Source organism: Phoxinus phoxinus (genome assembly GCF_949152265.1).
Source record: "Phoxinus phoxinus genome assembly, chromosome: 18".
NCBI lineage: Eukaryota > Metazoa > Chordata > Actinopteri > Cypriniformes > Leuciscidae > Phoxinus > Phoxinus phoxinus.
This window is the reverse complement of record NC_136893.1, coordinates 18,386,006-18,401,059: the sequence shown is the minus strand read 5'-3', so window position 1 is coordinate 18,401,059 and position 15,054 is coordinate 18,386,006. Positions and strand designations below refer to the sequence as shown.

General features: G+C 39.4%; 2 protein-coding genes across 8 annotated transcripts in view; both read right to left on the bottom strand.

The window, feature by feature from the left end:
- pofut1 (protein O-fucosyltransferase 1) overlaps positions 1 to 15,054 on the bottom strand; it is a 328,122-nt gene that overhangs the window by 95,382 nt on the left and 217,686 nt on the right. The gene's annotated exons all lie outside the window — the stretch shown is intronic.
- Positions 1 to 15,054, bottom strand: part of rbbp8l (retinoblastoma binding protein 8-like) — a 34,145-nt gene that overhangs the window by 4,340 nt on the left and 14,751 nt on the right. For all 7 annotated transcript variants that reach the window (XM_079589305.1, XM_079589306.1, XM_079589307.1 and 4 more), the window contains 6 exons: positions 9,011 to 9,125; positions 6,226 to 6,330; positions 1,466 to 1,508; positions 1,280 to 1,375; positions 1,093 to 1,205; positions 69 to 144 (listed from right to left, as the gene is read on the bottom strand). In XM_079589305.1, coding sequence (XP_079445431.1) covers positions 69 to 144; positions 1,093 to 1,205; positions 1,280 to 1,375; positions 1,466 to 1,508; positions 6,226 to 6,330; positions 9,011 to 9,125 — 548 coding nt within the window. The remainder of the gene's footprint in view (positions 1 to 68; positions 145 to 1,092; positions 1,206 to 1,279; positions 1,376 to 1,465; positions 1,509 to 6,225; positions 6,331 to 9,010; positions 9,126 to 15,054) is intronic.

Here is a 15,054-nt window from a genome sequence, read left to right as displayed (position 1 = left end):
AACTTTCCCATGATAAACAACAGGAAATGCTTGCACACAAATGCCAAGGAAGCATGCCAAGAACTCACTTCGATTGATCCCTCAAGCCCTTCAGCTCCTCTCTCAGTCTGTCGTTTTCTTTCTTTAGAGCATTCATCTCACTCACTGCAGCAGTGAACAAACAGGGATATCTTTAATATTCATATATTCCTCTGTGAAGAACTCCATAACAATAAAGTAAAAACTATAAAGGTTGACTGACCCATGAAAGTTGTGGTTTTATAATGTTTTAAACATTTTATCATGTTTGTTTCTCACATGTATACACTCAAAGCAAAAATAATTCAGACATCAGATATCATTTTTGATATTTTTTTTACTAGTGGGTGCAGAACACTATAGTTAATTTATGTAAGTGAGGACAGCAAAATAAAGTCAACTGTGACATTATACCCAAAAATTCTTCATACAGTGGACTATTAGCAAAATTTATATCAATTTGGAACCAAAAATTATCCGACACTTTGACCTGACCATGTTTTGCTTAAGTTAAGTGTTTTTTCTTTAATTGCTAATGCGACCTTTTTACACCACAGACTGAACAAAATTAAGCATTTCCTGGTAATTGGTTGACCTAAATTGGTATTATCTAATTGTGTACTTAAATTTAACAGCTGACAGCTATTCAACCGAATTAATTTGTGAGACAGTCTAACCAGTGGCCAAAACCAGTGAAATATCAACTAATTTCATAACTCTGAGTTCTTGTCATATTTGATTACCATTTTCTAAACTATAGCGAATAAACTGTGATAATGTGAGAAATGTTGAAGGTGTCTGAACAAATTTTGGTTTGACTGTATATACAGTTGGACCAAAAAGTCTGACCTTTTGTGAAAAAGGAATAAACATGTTTAATGCAGTGTTATTTTAGTATTCTTTTTTTATATTTTCAGTTTAGTTTAAATTTGAATAATTTTAGTCCTTCGAAAAACTTAGACTCCAACGGTTTCCGGTTTTTCACGAAATGTTTTAATAGTTTTAGTGAACAATAACAACACTGGGTCAATAAAACTATTTCTTCTTCACATAAAGGCTCTATTTATAGCTCACCCAGTAAAGAGATGTGCTGTAGACTCTGGAGCTGAGAGTTTTCATACTCCTGTTGTCTTTTTTTAGCCACGTCCTGAGTGACTTTACACCTGTCACACAACCCGGCCCGCAACCTGAGGATCGACAAGACACGTTCAGTGTGGGCAGCGGTATGTGAGATTACATTTATGAATGAACTCTCTCAAACCTGTTCTCCAGCTGTTTGATGTTCTCAGTGAGAATCCGCTGCTGTTCTCTCATCAGCTGGTTCCTGTTGTACAGTTCTTCCATGCGCTTTGTATCGCTACAACAGAACGCACATAAAACATTAATGACATGGACGTCAAATTGATGCCAATCGATTTAGCGTGAAAAATATGGTATTCACACTCACATAATCTTTTTATTTGTCAGCTCCTGTACTTTCTCCTGCCACCCTGTAGAGAGAGAGAAACAATACAGAGTGAATTTGGACAACTGGAGTGTGAAGCGCTGGATGGCACAAAGGAATGCAGTGGAAGCAGTTATGATTTTACAAGTGTTTAAAGCAGGGCTATGCAGGTTCGGGAATATCTTCGCTGTATTCTCGCTTTTTGCTGGTTTCTCTATAGAGCTCCCCCTACAGCTGCGGAATAGATATTTGACAACACTGTCGAAAAACGTATTTTCGACTCCCAGATACCAGAGGCTAGTAGATCAACGACATCAAAGCAGACGGGACATTCTTTACAACGTCTTCTTCATTCGGGTTCGAACAGCGTGAGGGAGCGCAATAATTCCATAATTTTAGCAGATTTCTTTTTGCCGTAAAGCAATTCTTTACATCGCAAGACCTGATATCACGCGATACTTCCTGACGCCGCGTCCGGCGGCACGCCGGCTCAAAGTTGCAAGTGTGTTTTTCCGCTCACATGCGATAGGGGGGTGCAAGAGGACCACCATTCAACCCGAAAAAAGTAATATAACCATTCCAATGACTCCGAAGCTGTTCAGTTAAGGTAAAAAAGCTGCATAGTTCACCTTTAAATATCATGTTCAGGTTGAGTCCAGGACTCGGACTCGAACTGAAATTACTTCAGACCTCGGACTCGACTAAAGGACTCATGAATATTTTAAAAAGTCTTTGATCCTTAACTACTGATGACATACTACTGGTATGTCTGTGTATTGCGCCGTGCGTAACTCCGAAATATCATGATGAAAGTGGAGAAACCGTGCCATATGTTCATTTGTGTTTATTAAATTTGGTTCAGTCAAATCAGCAAGGTGCAAACAATGTGGGAAAATAATTAAAGACACCGGAGCGACGAAATCACATTTTATGAGACATCGAATCCACAAAGGTTAGTGAGATTATACTGTGATGCAGCTGCATGGCTCATTTGGATTACAAGCCTGTTAAAACATTAACAAATAAAATCTAGCCTTTAAACCTACAGCACTATGTTTTACTTTTATCGAGACTTGAGGAATAACAGAGGAATCCAGTGATAAAGACTTCAGACTTGACTCGGACTCCAGCTTAAAGACTTCAGACTTGACTCAGAATCCAGATTAAAGACTTCAGACTTGACTCGGACTCCAGTGATAAAGACTTAAGACTTGACTCAGAATCCAGTGATAAAGACTTCAGACTTGACTCAGAATCCAGATTAAAGACTTCAGACTTGACTCAGAATCCAGTGATAAAGACTTCAGACTTGACTCGGAATCCAGTGATAAAGACTTCAGACTTTACTCGAAATCCAGTGATAAAGACTTCAGACTTGACTCGAAATCCAGTGATAAAGACTTCAGACTTGAAGTCTTAATCCATTGATAAAGACTTCAGACTTGACTCAGAATCCAGTGATAAAGACTTAAGACTTGACTCAGAATCCAGTGATAAAGACTTAAGACTTGACTCAGAATCCAGTGATAAAGACTTCAGACTTGACTCGGAATCCAGTGATAAAGACTTCAGACTTGACTCGAAATCCAGTGATAAAGACTTCAGACTTGACTCGAAATCCAGTGATAAAGACTTCAGACTTGAAGTCTTAATCCATTGATAAAGACTTCAGACTTGACTCGGACTCCAACTTAAAGCTACACTGTGTAATTTTTTTAATTGATTCTTAGCAAAAACCACTTTGTTCTTTCAAAATTATACGTGCTCATTAATGTATAATTACTTCTACCAACTAATCAAGTATTCTCGTAAGCGTAGAATCTGCCATTTATAATACATACGGGTGAACTGCTCAAACTGGGGAAGCCATGTTGCCTCTCCATCTTGAAAATACATTAGCCAAAGAGGGACATACCTGGAAATTCAAGATTCGCCTTACGCGTTTTTACACTCAGTGGCACCGTGACGAATGCGAGGGGGAGATTACTCGCGACTGCTGGCAGATTTGAAATAATACGGCCACCGTAGGAGTTAAAACACCCTCGGAATGGGAGAGGCTAGAAAGTAATATTCAGTTGGTAGTCATATACAATTTCACCGCTAGATGAAGTAGTTCCTACACAGTGTAGCTTTAAAGACTTTAGACTTGATTCAGAATCCAGTGATTAAGACTTCAGACTTGACTCAGACTCCAGTGATAAAGACTTCAGACTTGACTCAGACTCCAGTGATAAAGACTTCAGACTTGACTCGAAATCCAGTGATAAAGACTTTAGACTTGACTCGGACTCCAGCTTAAAGACTTCAGACTTGACTCAGACTCCAGTGATAAAGACTTCAGACTTGACTCGGACTCCAGCTTAAAGACTTCAGACTTGACTCAGAATCCAGTGATGCAGACTTCAGACTTGACTCGACTCCAGCTTAAAGACTTCAGACTTGAAACGGACTCCAGCTTAAAGACTTCAGACTTGACTCAGAATCCAGTGATAAAGACTTCAGACTTGACTCAGAATCCAGTGATAAAGACTTCAGACTTTACTCGAAAGCCAGTGATATAGACTTCAGACTTGACTCGGACTCCAGCTTAAAGACTTGAGACTTGAAACGGACTCCAGATTAAAGACTTCAGACTTGACTCAGAATCCAGTGATAAAGACTTCAGACTTGACTCAGAATCCAGTGATAAAGACTTCAGACTTGACTCAGAATCCAGTGATAAAGACTTCAGACTTGACTCGGACTCCAGCTTAAAGACTTTAGACTTGACTCAGACTCCAGTGTTAAAGACTTCAGACTTGACTCGAAATCCAGTGATATAGACTTCAGACTTGACTCGGACTCCAGTGATATAGACTTCAGACTTGAAACGGACTCCAGCTTAAAGACTTCAGACTTGACTCAGAATCCAGTGATAAAGACTTCAGACTTGACTCAGAACCCAGTGATAAAGACTTCAGACTTGACTCGGACTCCAGCTTAAAGACTTTAGACTTGACTCAGACTCCAGTGTTAAAGACTTCAGACTTGACTCGAAATCCAGTGATATAGACTTCAGACTTGACTCAGACTCCAGCTTAAAGACTTCAGACTTGACTCAGACTCCAGTGATAAAGACTTCAGACTTGACTCAGACTCCATATGTAAGATTTGTGAACATCTCTGGAAGCAACATTCTGACAGAAGTCACTGTCAAGCTAAGAAGCTTTCTATTGGTCTATAATTTGAACACAAGCAAAATCTGCGTTGGGAACGCCCTCACACAAAACTCCCAATTGTGTAGATTCCTTTTGCAAAAACTGGATTTCGCAGAGAACTGTAAATTACACCACACCATATCTTTTTTTGTAGTGATGTAAAGATGTTTTTACTGTTGATTGTTGCTATTAAGGGAGTTTGTGAAATGTGCATCTATTTTAAAGGTGCCATGTGTAATTGTCTGGCAAAAAAAATCAAGTCATACTCCACATTCCATACCAGATGGGGGCAGTATACCTCACATATCAAAATATGTGATGTAGGATATGGTATTTTATAAATCACACACTATAAATATGATAAAGAAGCAGAAACAGATGCAGTAAAGTAAGATATTTTAATAAGTTGAAGAAACAATAATGATTTGTGACACACACAGACTCGATTTGCGCATCGCCATCATGTGTGTATTACAGGTAACGTTATTACATTGCTTCCTGATATCACGTGCGCAAACACAAATAACCTATATTTATATATATATATATACTACAGGGCCGTTGAATGCTTGTATCTGATAACCGTGAAGCTCTTGTAATTATTACTTTACCCAACCTCTCCATGTCGAGTGATGCAGTAAACATCAGACAGCGCACGTGAACCGATCATCTCTACTATAGTAAAAAAAACACGAACACTGTTGAAAGATAGAGTAGGCTACAAATGACCTGTTCGCGCCACAAATTGTTCTCCGCCCTTAGCGACCGAGTCATTGAATGTGAAACAGCCGGCTGCTGTCGTCAGCGAGCAGCAATATTCAGACAACGAGGGCGCGCGCGCCGCGCTGATACCTCCGTTTCAGTTTCTCGAACCCGCGCAGTGCGGTGGTCAGAACACGGAGACCATTCTGCCCCTAGCTATGCGTGCGAAAGCATGGGGAGCGATCCCGGGCGTGTCAGAATGGGTGCTGAACGTTGTAAAACAGGGCTATGCGCTGCAGTTCGCTCGCCGTCCCCCGCACTTTCGAGCCCGGACCGTGACGAGCGGTCCTTTTCTTTTCTTATCTGATTTGATTTGTGCTTCAGAGCGCGGTGGTTGTAGGGTTCTCTTGCCAAAGGCTTCAGCCATCCTTCCGCTCTCTTCCCTGAAATGAAGTAGTGGGCCGTACTTTTACGTTATTCGTGTATTGCAGGTTGGCTGGTGGTTATGTGCCCCGCATACCGCCTCCCATGGCCGAAACTGGTATTACGACACCTGTCGGGCCGTGGCTAGTAATGCTAATGCTAATTAAGGTTGATATCTCTGCACCACTATAACTTGACATTTTTTTAATGACATCATTGCCCTTATTTCTTCTCATTCTTTTGATGCGTGTAGCTCATTTTTTAAATATTTTTACCTCAATTTTTACACATGGCACCTTTAAACAAAGTTTAGTGAGTTTTTGATAAATTAAACAAAGTTTTTCGATTTTGTTTACCATATTTTGTGTCAATAATACAGATATAGTCATGCATACTTTGGTGGAATCTCAGTCAAGATTGTTCAAAGGTGGGTGGTCTTACCCTCAAACTCATGGTCATGGACCTCCCGCAGTTTCTGCAGGAGCTCAGAGAAGTTCTCCACAGCCATGCTGGTGTTCCTGCACACCTGCCACTTGACTCGTCTTCCTACGGATAGGGATAGGAAGGGAAACAAAAGTGAAAACTGTAAACGAGATACAGATTTGTTAAATCAACTCTTGATTAGAAAACAATTGGTGGCAGTTCACGTTCTGCCGTTGCCCTGGGTGAACTTTTGAATTTCTACACTCATGTATACCAAGGTTATTAAAGGCTGGTCTTGCTAAACCGGTTATGCAAGGTGAGCACTGTAGGCCTAACTTTATTTGTGTATGCATCTATGAGTGTGTGTAACTGAGAGAGTGAGAGAGTAAGAAATAAGGAGAGGTGGCTTTTTCACAAAATGTGTGTGTACTAAGTAACACTTAAAAAACAAACAGGATCTGGAAGTTATGACCCATGTAATGCGTCGAAGGGTTCAATTCGACACATACTACACTAACATCTACATATGACATTCACCTTATTTTTCTTGACCTGTGCTATCTACAAACATCCACTCGTTCGTCTCATAAATTACTGGTTCAAAAACTTTTACCTGAGCACTAAAACTAAATGATTCCTGACGATTGTCATGATTGACGTAAAAGCTTAGTCACATAGAATGATTGCAATGCGCTGAAATGTGAATACATAATTGATATATACACTATTGTTCAAAACAGTGTATACTAAATAAAAATTATTTATGAAAGAATCCCCCAAAAAAGTATTTTGTGCTCACAATAATAGTAATAATAATAAGATAATAATGTTTCCTGAGCATCAAATCAGCATATTAGAATGAGTTCTGAAGGATCATGTGACACTGAAGACTGGAGTAATGATGCTGAAAATTCACCTTCGCATCACAGGAATAAATTACATTTTAAAATATGTTCAAATAGAAATCAGTTCTTTTAAATTGTAATAATATTTCAAAATATTACTGTTTTTACTGTATTTTTAATCAAATAAATGCAGCCTTGATGAGCATAAGCAGCTTTCAGAAACATTAATAAACCCTACCAACCCCAAACTTTTGAATGGCACTATATATAAATACTGTGACAGTCAAAACAGACACATAGGTTTAGGCTAGGCACTGTAAATTATGCTAGATACAAACATTTTCCTGCACTGTCAATTTTAAGTACGATCAACTTAAATTACATTAAACTGGAGTAATGATGAGTTAAAGCAATGTAAAAGCATACGTTGTCATAACTTATTGATCATATTTTTTTTTTTTACAGAATGTAGGAGAGCATAACTTGTCTTAAAGCGGATTGCAAACGAGCACATTTTTTGAGTGCAGGGTGTTTAATTTTGAATGTAAAGTGTGAAATGTGCTGCAAAGCTTCATATAAACATCTAAATACATTATAATAACTAATTACAGGTTTTCACCCTGTCTGCAAGACTTCTGCCTGCAGAGATACACAGCCTGCTGCTGAGGGCTCTTGAGAGGGTGTGGTTACACAACCCCCCCCCCTCCACCCTTCCCCCATACAATCGTTTTTGCATTTTGATCTGAGTGATTTTCGCCTGCTCCTTCACTCTCTCTACATGTCAGGATATGTTAGCTAACAGTTGTGAACGTTACAGCAGCGGGAGCAAGAGGGAACCTGTCTCGTAGATCTGCAAACTTCACATTTCACACACATCTACACACACACACACACACATACACACACACTAATGTTTTAAACCCACTGCTTTGAGCTGACTTTGCAAATATGATTACTAACAGATTTTGCAAACACAAACAGGTGATAAAGATTAGATCTGAGCTCTGAGCTCTCAGTGCCCTTGACATTTTGGGGTCAGAGGTCATCGATGTTGTCACTAAAAAGTGGAATATTACATGTAATTGATCTAAGCATACAAAACCAGTCAGTTAGTCAGCAAGATGTAAAGGTGGATTCTAAGCAGGCCTGGGGCATAATGACAATATTATCAATGTACATGAGAAGGTATGCTTCTGAGATGGATTGGTGGATTAGGTCTGGCATTACGCAATCACTGATTGTTAATGATTTTTGATTTAGCTTGGTTTTTATTTTTTGGCATTTGATGGATGTTTGTGTTGTACATGTTTTACATGCTCAACAGAGGAATGTCAGTTTAATATCACTATTACCATGGGAATGACAATCAGACAATCAAGAGAGAGAGAGAGAGAGAGAGAGAGAGAGAGAGAGAGAGAGAGAGAGAGAGAGAGAGAGAGAGAGAGAGAGAGAGAGAGAGAGAGAGAGAGAGAGAGAGAGAGGAAGTTGCAAGCAAATGTTTAACTTTGTGAACAAGGTTATGATACAAAGTTAACCAACACATTCTTATTAGCAATCAATTATTTCTCTTTAATAGTTTGGTTTAAAAAAAGATGATCATATATCATAAAATACCTGTGGTTATTAATATTCTCAATATTCCAGTAAATATGAAACAGAAAAACACATGAAACAATAATGTTAATAAGAAAAATAGATAGGCGAAGATGGAATTAAATGCAATACTACGACCAGATTAATTCATATCACTGATCAAATAAAAAATAAATATTAGGTCACTCCACCCAACTGAAAAAGCTTGAATGGGTGATTGTGTTTCATCTGGACATATATGGGTGTGAATTTATGTGTTGCGTTATTGATGACTGATCACAACATACAATTGCTCAATAAATATCTATCAAACACACATGACACCTGATCAATACAGTGTGTTCAGGTGAAACGAGTTCACTCACCCCGTGCCACCTTGTGGACGTGAATCACGTCACCTGCCAATCGCGCGATGCTGTCGGTCTCCTCGTCACGCCAGTGTCCTCCGGAGCCCCTCGGAGAGTTACATCGGATAGAAAACTATTGGGAATGAGAAAGACATACAGAGGAAAGGTAAAGAAGAGTTTTTCATACGCCCTGCGCTCCTCTCCTCCCGCTCCTCCTCCCCACTGACGAGGAGAACAGGTTTGAGCAGTTCCTCGCGGCGGCACACAAACACCAGTTCTCCCCTGGATAAACCGGTCCTGCTGAAATCCCACTAAACCTGCCCGACCACAAAGAAGAAGAAAAAAATACTCAGAAGGATATAGGACACACAAAGCCGCTTTATTCTGCTTTGATTTGCTCTTTCAATCTCAAGGAACCAGAGACCTTTATTCAGCTTCATTGCAGGGGCATGGGAAATTGTTATGTGTTTATTTACTATGTACATTCCCTGGTGTCTTTTTAAATCCTCATATTTTATGATAATAATTATGAAACTGTATGATATGTATCAAGACGTCATATGTTGCTTTGCAAAACCTTGAAGCAGCATTTGAGGTTCCTCAGATTGCCCACACAGGGCAACCTCCATACGGTCTTTTTAAGGTGACTCAAATGTCCTACTGTGCACCATTAGAAAAATGAATGGTGGTTTTACTAAAGCTAGTGTAAAAACAATGATATTTGGAGTAAAAGCAAAGTAACCACACATTTAACCATGGTTTTACTACAGTAACCATAGTTAATTTACACTCACTGGCCACTTTATTAGGTACACCCGTTGAACTGCTCATTAAAGCTGCAGTCCGTAGCTTTTCCTCTTTGTCGCCATCTCTGTTTGAAATCTGCAATTGTAGTCATTCGCGGAATTGTCAACTTTACGTGAGTTGTGCCTCGACACGGCACAGCGCGGATGAACACAATGTTTTGAGAAGAATGTGTGGCTGTCCGTCACCGCGCCGATGTGGATACTGTCTTTCAGAATCACAGATTATACTTTTTGGAAGTATGATCAACATAAGAGTTTTCACCGGAAAATGTCATCTGAACAAGTAAGTAACATCCACTTTGTTCTGACCAACTAAGGGAAAAAAAGCATAGCAGTAAATCGCGCTGATTAAATCTAACGATCGCTTCATATCACGTAAACCCGTGCAAATTATACTTTGTTCTCAAATTGTAATGTTAACAACATCAGCTTTGCGTGACTACATTTAATGCCCTTCCGATATTTATTCTTGTTTTCGCATGGGCCCGGTTGCAGTCTCTTTTTTTCTGTAGCCACTCCGAAGTCCGAACGAAGTCTTTTGCATTTTACAACGGGTGAATCTCGTCACTGGGGATTGTCGTTTTAACCTTTCTGGATCCGCCATCAAATTAATATGTTTAATTATATCAAGTGCTGTGAGAAAAGGCTATATCTCCACCTCCAACATCCTCACACGCAATATAGCCTGCTAGCCGAGACTTCTTCTTTATCTCTACAGATGTGACGTAATGACGCAAAGACATGCTCAAATTTCCAGCGGAAATCCACCAGTACCACTGGAATTAAAAACATTATTACGAGCTTACCGTTTAGAATCGAGCGAAGGCAAGCAGATAGTTTTGAACACTGGCTGGTTATGTACTTGCTCAAAAATTCATTTTGGATAATTTTTAACCCAAAAAAGTTACGGACTGGAGCTTTAACACATATCTAATCAGCCAATCACATGGAAGAAATTCAATGCATTTAGATAGGTCGAGATGATCTGCTGAAGTTGAAACTAAGCAGATGGGGAAGAAAGGTGATTTAAGTGACTTTGAACGTGGCATGCTTGTTGGTGGCAGATAAGCTGGTCTGTATTTTAGAAACTGCTAATCTACTGAGCTTTTCACGCACAACCTTCTCAAGGGTTTGCAGAGGATGATCTGAGAAGGAGAAAATATCCAGTGAGTGGCAGTTCTGTGGGAGAAAATGGCTTGTTCAAGCCAGAGGTCAGAGGAGAATGGGCAGACTGGTTCCAGCTGATAGAAAGGCAACAGTAACTCAAATAACCACTAGTTACAACCAAGGTCTGCAAGCAAGGTCTTGAAGCAGATGGGCATCAGCAGAAGACCACACCAGTGCCACTGCTGTCAGCTAAGAACAGGGAACTAAGGCTACAATTCACACTGACTCACCAAAATTGGACAATAGAAGATTGGAAAAACGTTGCCTAGTCTGAGTCTCGATTTCTGCTACAACATTTAGATGGTAGGGACAGAATTTGGCCAGAACAACATGAAAACATGGATCCATCCTTCCTTGCATCAATAGTTCAGACTGCTGCTGGTGTAATGGTGTGAGGATATTTTCTTGGCACACTTTGGGCCTCTTAGTACCAATTGAGGATCATTTAAACGCCACAGCCTACCCAAGTATTGTTGCTGTCTATGTCCATCCCTTTATGACCACAGTGTACACATCTTCTGATGGCTACTTCCAGCAGGATAACACACCGTCACAAAGCTCAAATCATCTCAAACGGGTTTCTTAAAAGTGGTTACCCAAATGGCCTCCACAGTCTCCAGATCTCAATCCAATTGTGAGTGCATGTTTGTAACAAGGTATGATGGTTCAGGGAAGAAGGTTGTGGGAACCGGCGAACATTTAAAGACTTGAATAATAAAACAAACAAACACAAAATGAAAGTAAGAGGCAGCCCCTCATGGACGACTGCCGCACACACAAACAAAACATAACGTAAAGTCTAAGCTCTCTCTCGTCCTTCACTGTCGCCGTTCCTCCATTTATGCTTCCGTAGCTCGGGTGCGGCGTGCAGGTGGCACTCATTATCAATCGCCACTGATCTCGCACCGTTCTCTCACGGCCCTTGGCCCAGCCCTGCTTGCCACACAAGCCTGCGCTACACGGATGACTGCCGCACACATTAACAAAACATAACGTAAAATAGCCCAGGCCTGGTCCTCTCTCATCCTTCACTGTCGTCACTCCCCCTTGTATGCCTCCGTAGATCCTCCGTGAGATATAAGGCCGGTGCGGCACGTATAGGCCGCTCATTATCAATCACCACTGGCCTCACGCCCTTCTCTCACGGCCTTTGGCCCCTGTCCTGCTTGCCACAATGTTATTTGTAGTAAAACCATATTAACCACATTTTCATAATAGTTTTACCGAAGTAACCTTAGTTCAAGTATGATATTTGTTCTAAAACCATAGTAATAATATAGAAAACCAAAGGTTAGACTGAAAGCATGGTTAATTTGTGGAATGTAAACCATGTGCCATAAACCGGTCTTACAACAGTACACGAAACCATTGTTATGTTTTGTAAAGGTACTCAAGGAAACAATATATATATTTTAAGAAGACATGAAACAAAAATTCAACCTCTATATTTTGTAAATGCATGCTACTGACCGTATAATTTTTAATTTAAGTACCTCGACCTTCTCTCTGGTGACGCATGTTGGACTTCAGCAATCATTTAGTCTGCTTAAACCCACCCCTTTCCCACAATTGACTGTAAGCTCACATTTTGATCAACCTCCATCCAACCAACAACCCATTGACTGTCCTGTCCTACAGGTTATCAGATTACTGATACAATAAATCTATAGCACTCTCAGTTCCGTCTACCCGTGTTTAAACCCTCTAGTTTCAACCAAACCAAAACAAATACAACAAATGTATGCATACTCCATCTGGTGCAGCGCATAAGCTTCAAGGTACAGACACACTTTATGTATCCTGGTCGATGCATTTAAAGTTAGCACGTTAGCACAACTCTCAATACTTCACAACAAAGACGGAGTGTTGATGGTCTATAGGAGAATTAACAGACCAGGTCACCTTTATGCTTATTAAATATGATGGACCAGCAGGGCTCTGGTCCAGCATGAGATATTCATTAATGCAGCAAGACAGATGCTGGTAATGTCAGTCCGTTGATTTCTGATTCCGCAGTAGACCAAGTCAGAGAGCTGTGGGTCTCCTCCTGACTGAGGACACATAGAGGACAGCAATAGAGTCATGTGCTGCTTATAGCACACTATTTCACAATATACTAAACCAGCTCTATGTGTCATCTTTATTATAATAATAATAATAATAATGCATTTTATTTAAGGCGCTTTACAAATCACTCAAGGTCACCATACATCATGTAGCAGCAACAATAACAATATTAAAATAAGAGATAACAGTATATAACAATGGCAAAAAAGACACAATAAATAAGGGGAGAGCAACCATTACAATCATGGATCTATTTTATATCATTTTGAGAATATAACAAACCATAACAACATAACTTCATGTCTGTTTATGGCATAGGCAAATGACCATTTGATCGCATATACCGGTATTAATGTATAGAGGGCCATAGAGAGCAACTAGGCTACACCAATCTTCAAAGCAAATGGTGACAGATCTATGCGAACTGGTTTCTCTGGGTTTATAGAGCAACAAAATATGCTTCAGTATATAACTGTAGTGCTCAGAGATGTGATCCGCTTTATGTCCACTGTGGGGTGTAATAGCGCATGTTTTAACAGTCTATTGGCCTATGGGATTCACCCAGGAACCATTCATCATTATTCACATATGATAATGAATAAGGTTAGGGATTGCTTTTAAATATTGCAAATGCAGCTGGAATTACGGCTTTCAATAATTAAAAAAAAAAAACAGTCTGTACAATTACAGCAAATTACTGGGTGTGTAATTACTTGTCATGACTTGAAGTTGATTTGTGTGTTTAAAAATGCACTGGCTTTTGAATAAATAAATAGATGAATACTCTATCCTGCTAATAACAATAGTTTGTTAAAACGCACAGGCACAGATAGATGTTAGACATGGGTCATACCCTTTTTTTGCTACTATAGCAAATCACCCTGATAATAGAGTGATGCCCCTTCCCAATTCAGATTTATCAATTACTTTGAAATGACTGATTAATGTACGTCATGTACAATTTCAAATGACTAAGAAGTTAGTTTTTACCTTTTAAATTTGATTAATGACATGACAATCATTCAACAGTAAAATATGTAGCAGGGTCTCCTGGGGGCCCCTCGTAGTGTAGGAACACACACACAGACTCACACACAGAGGCCTGGGATTCCATAGGATCACTCCAGCACTACCATCAATGTCTCGAGCCAGATAAGACTTCAAAGAATGAGACAGATTTACAAGACATGGTGAATCTCCCTTTAAAAAATACTGCTGCATAAATGTTTATGTAACTCTAAAGACATCCAACACTGCAGAAACAAGCTCAGTCATCTTAAAATGGCAACTCGCATGAAAGAACAATGGGCTACCTGTGTTTCGCGAACAACGCAACAATGGGATCCAAACCTCTCAGTCCACTAGTGAAAATGCTTACATTTTGCATCACACAAATGTAATTTGTGTAATTTTAAACAAAAATATACATAATATATACTATTAATGACATAAACTTAGGTTAATCTTCATTTTTGTTTTTATGATAATAGGACTCGAGCTACACGAACTTCATAAGATTGTACAGAGTACAAAACATTTGTTGAGTCACATGATGTCACTATTTTTTGTGTGAATAAGAAATAGTGCATCATCTGAAACATTTACCGCTCCTTTTACATCACAATGTTTCTTTCTTTTCAAATCCTAAAGCTTAGATTATTATCTTGATTTGATTCTGAATCACAGATTTTCCATGTGGTCTCAAGACTTTTATTCACAGAAGTTTTTTTATTTTTTATTAATACAAATATTTATTTTTGACAACCCAGTCCAAATTCTTTCTTTAAATCACAGTGCAAGTGATAAACAACCTGAATCAGCATTTCTTGCAAGAGGAGTCATCGTGTTGTGGCTGTCCCTTCGCAGTTTTAACGCAATTCTGTAGTCAGTCACTAGAGGACGCTGTGTAATTGACCTCTATAGTAATTCACCTGTACGGAAATCACACAGGCTGGTCCACCAAAACAAATGGCCAATCTAAACTCAAAATTAATGTGTCTTAACATTTTTATCACGTACTGC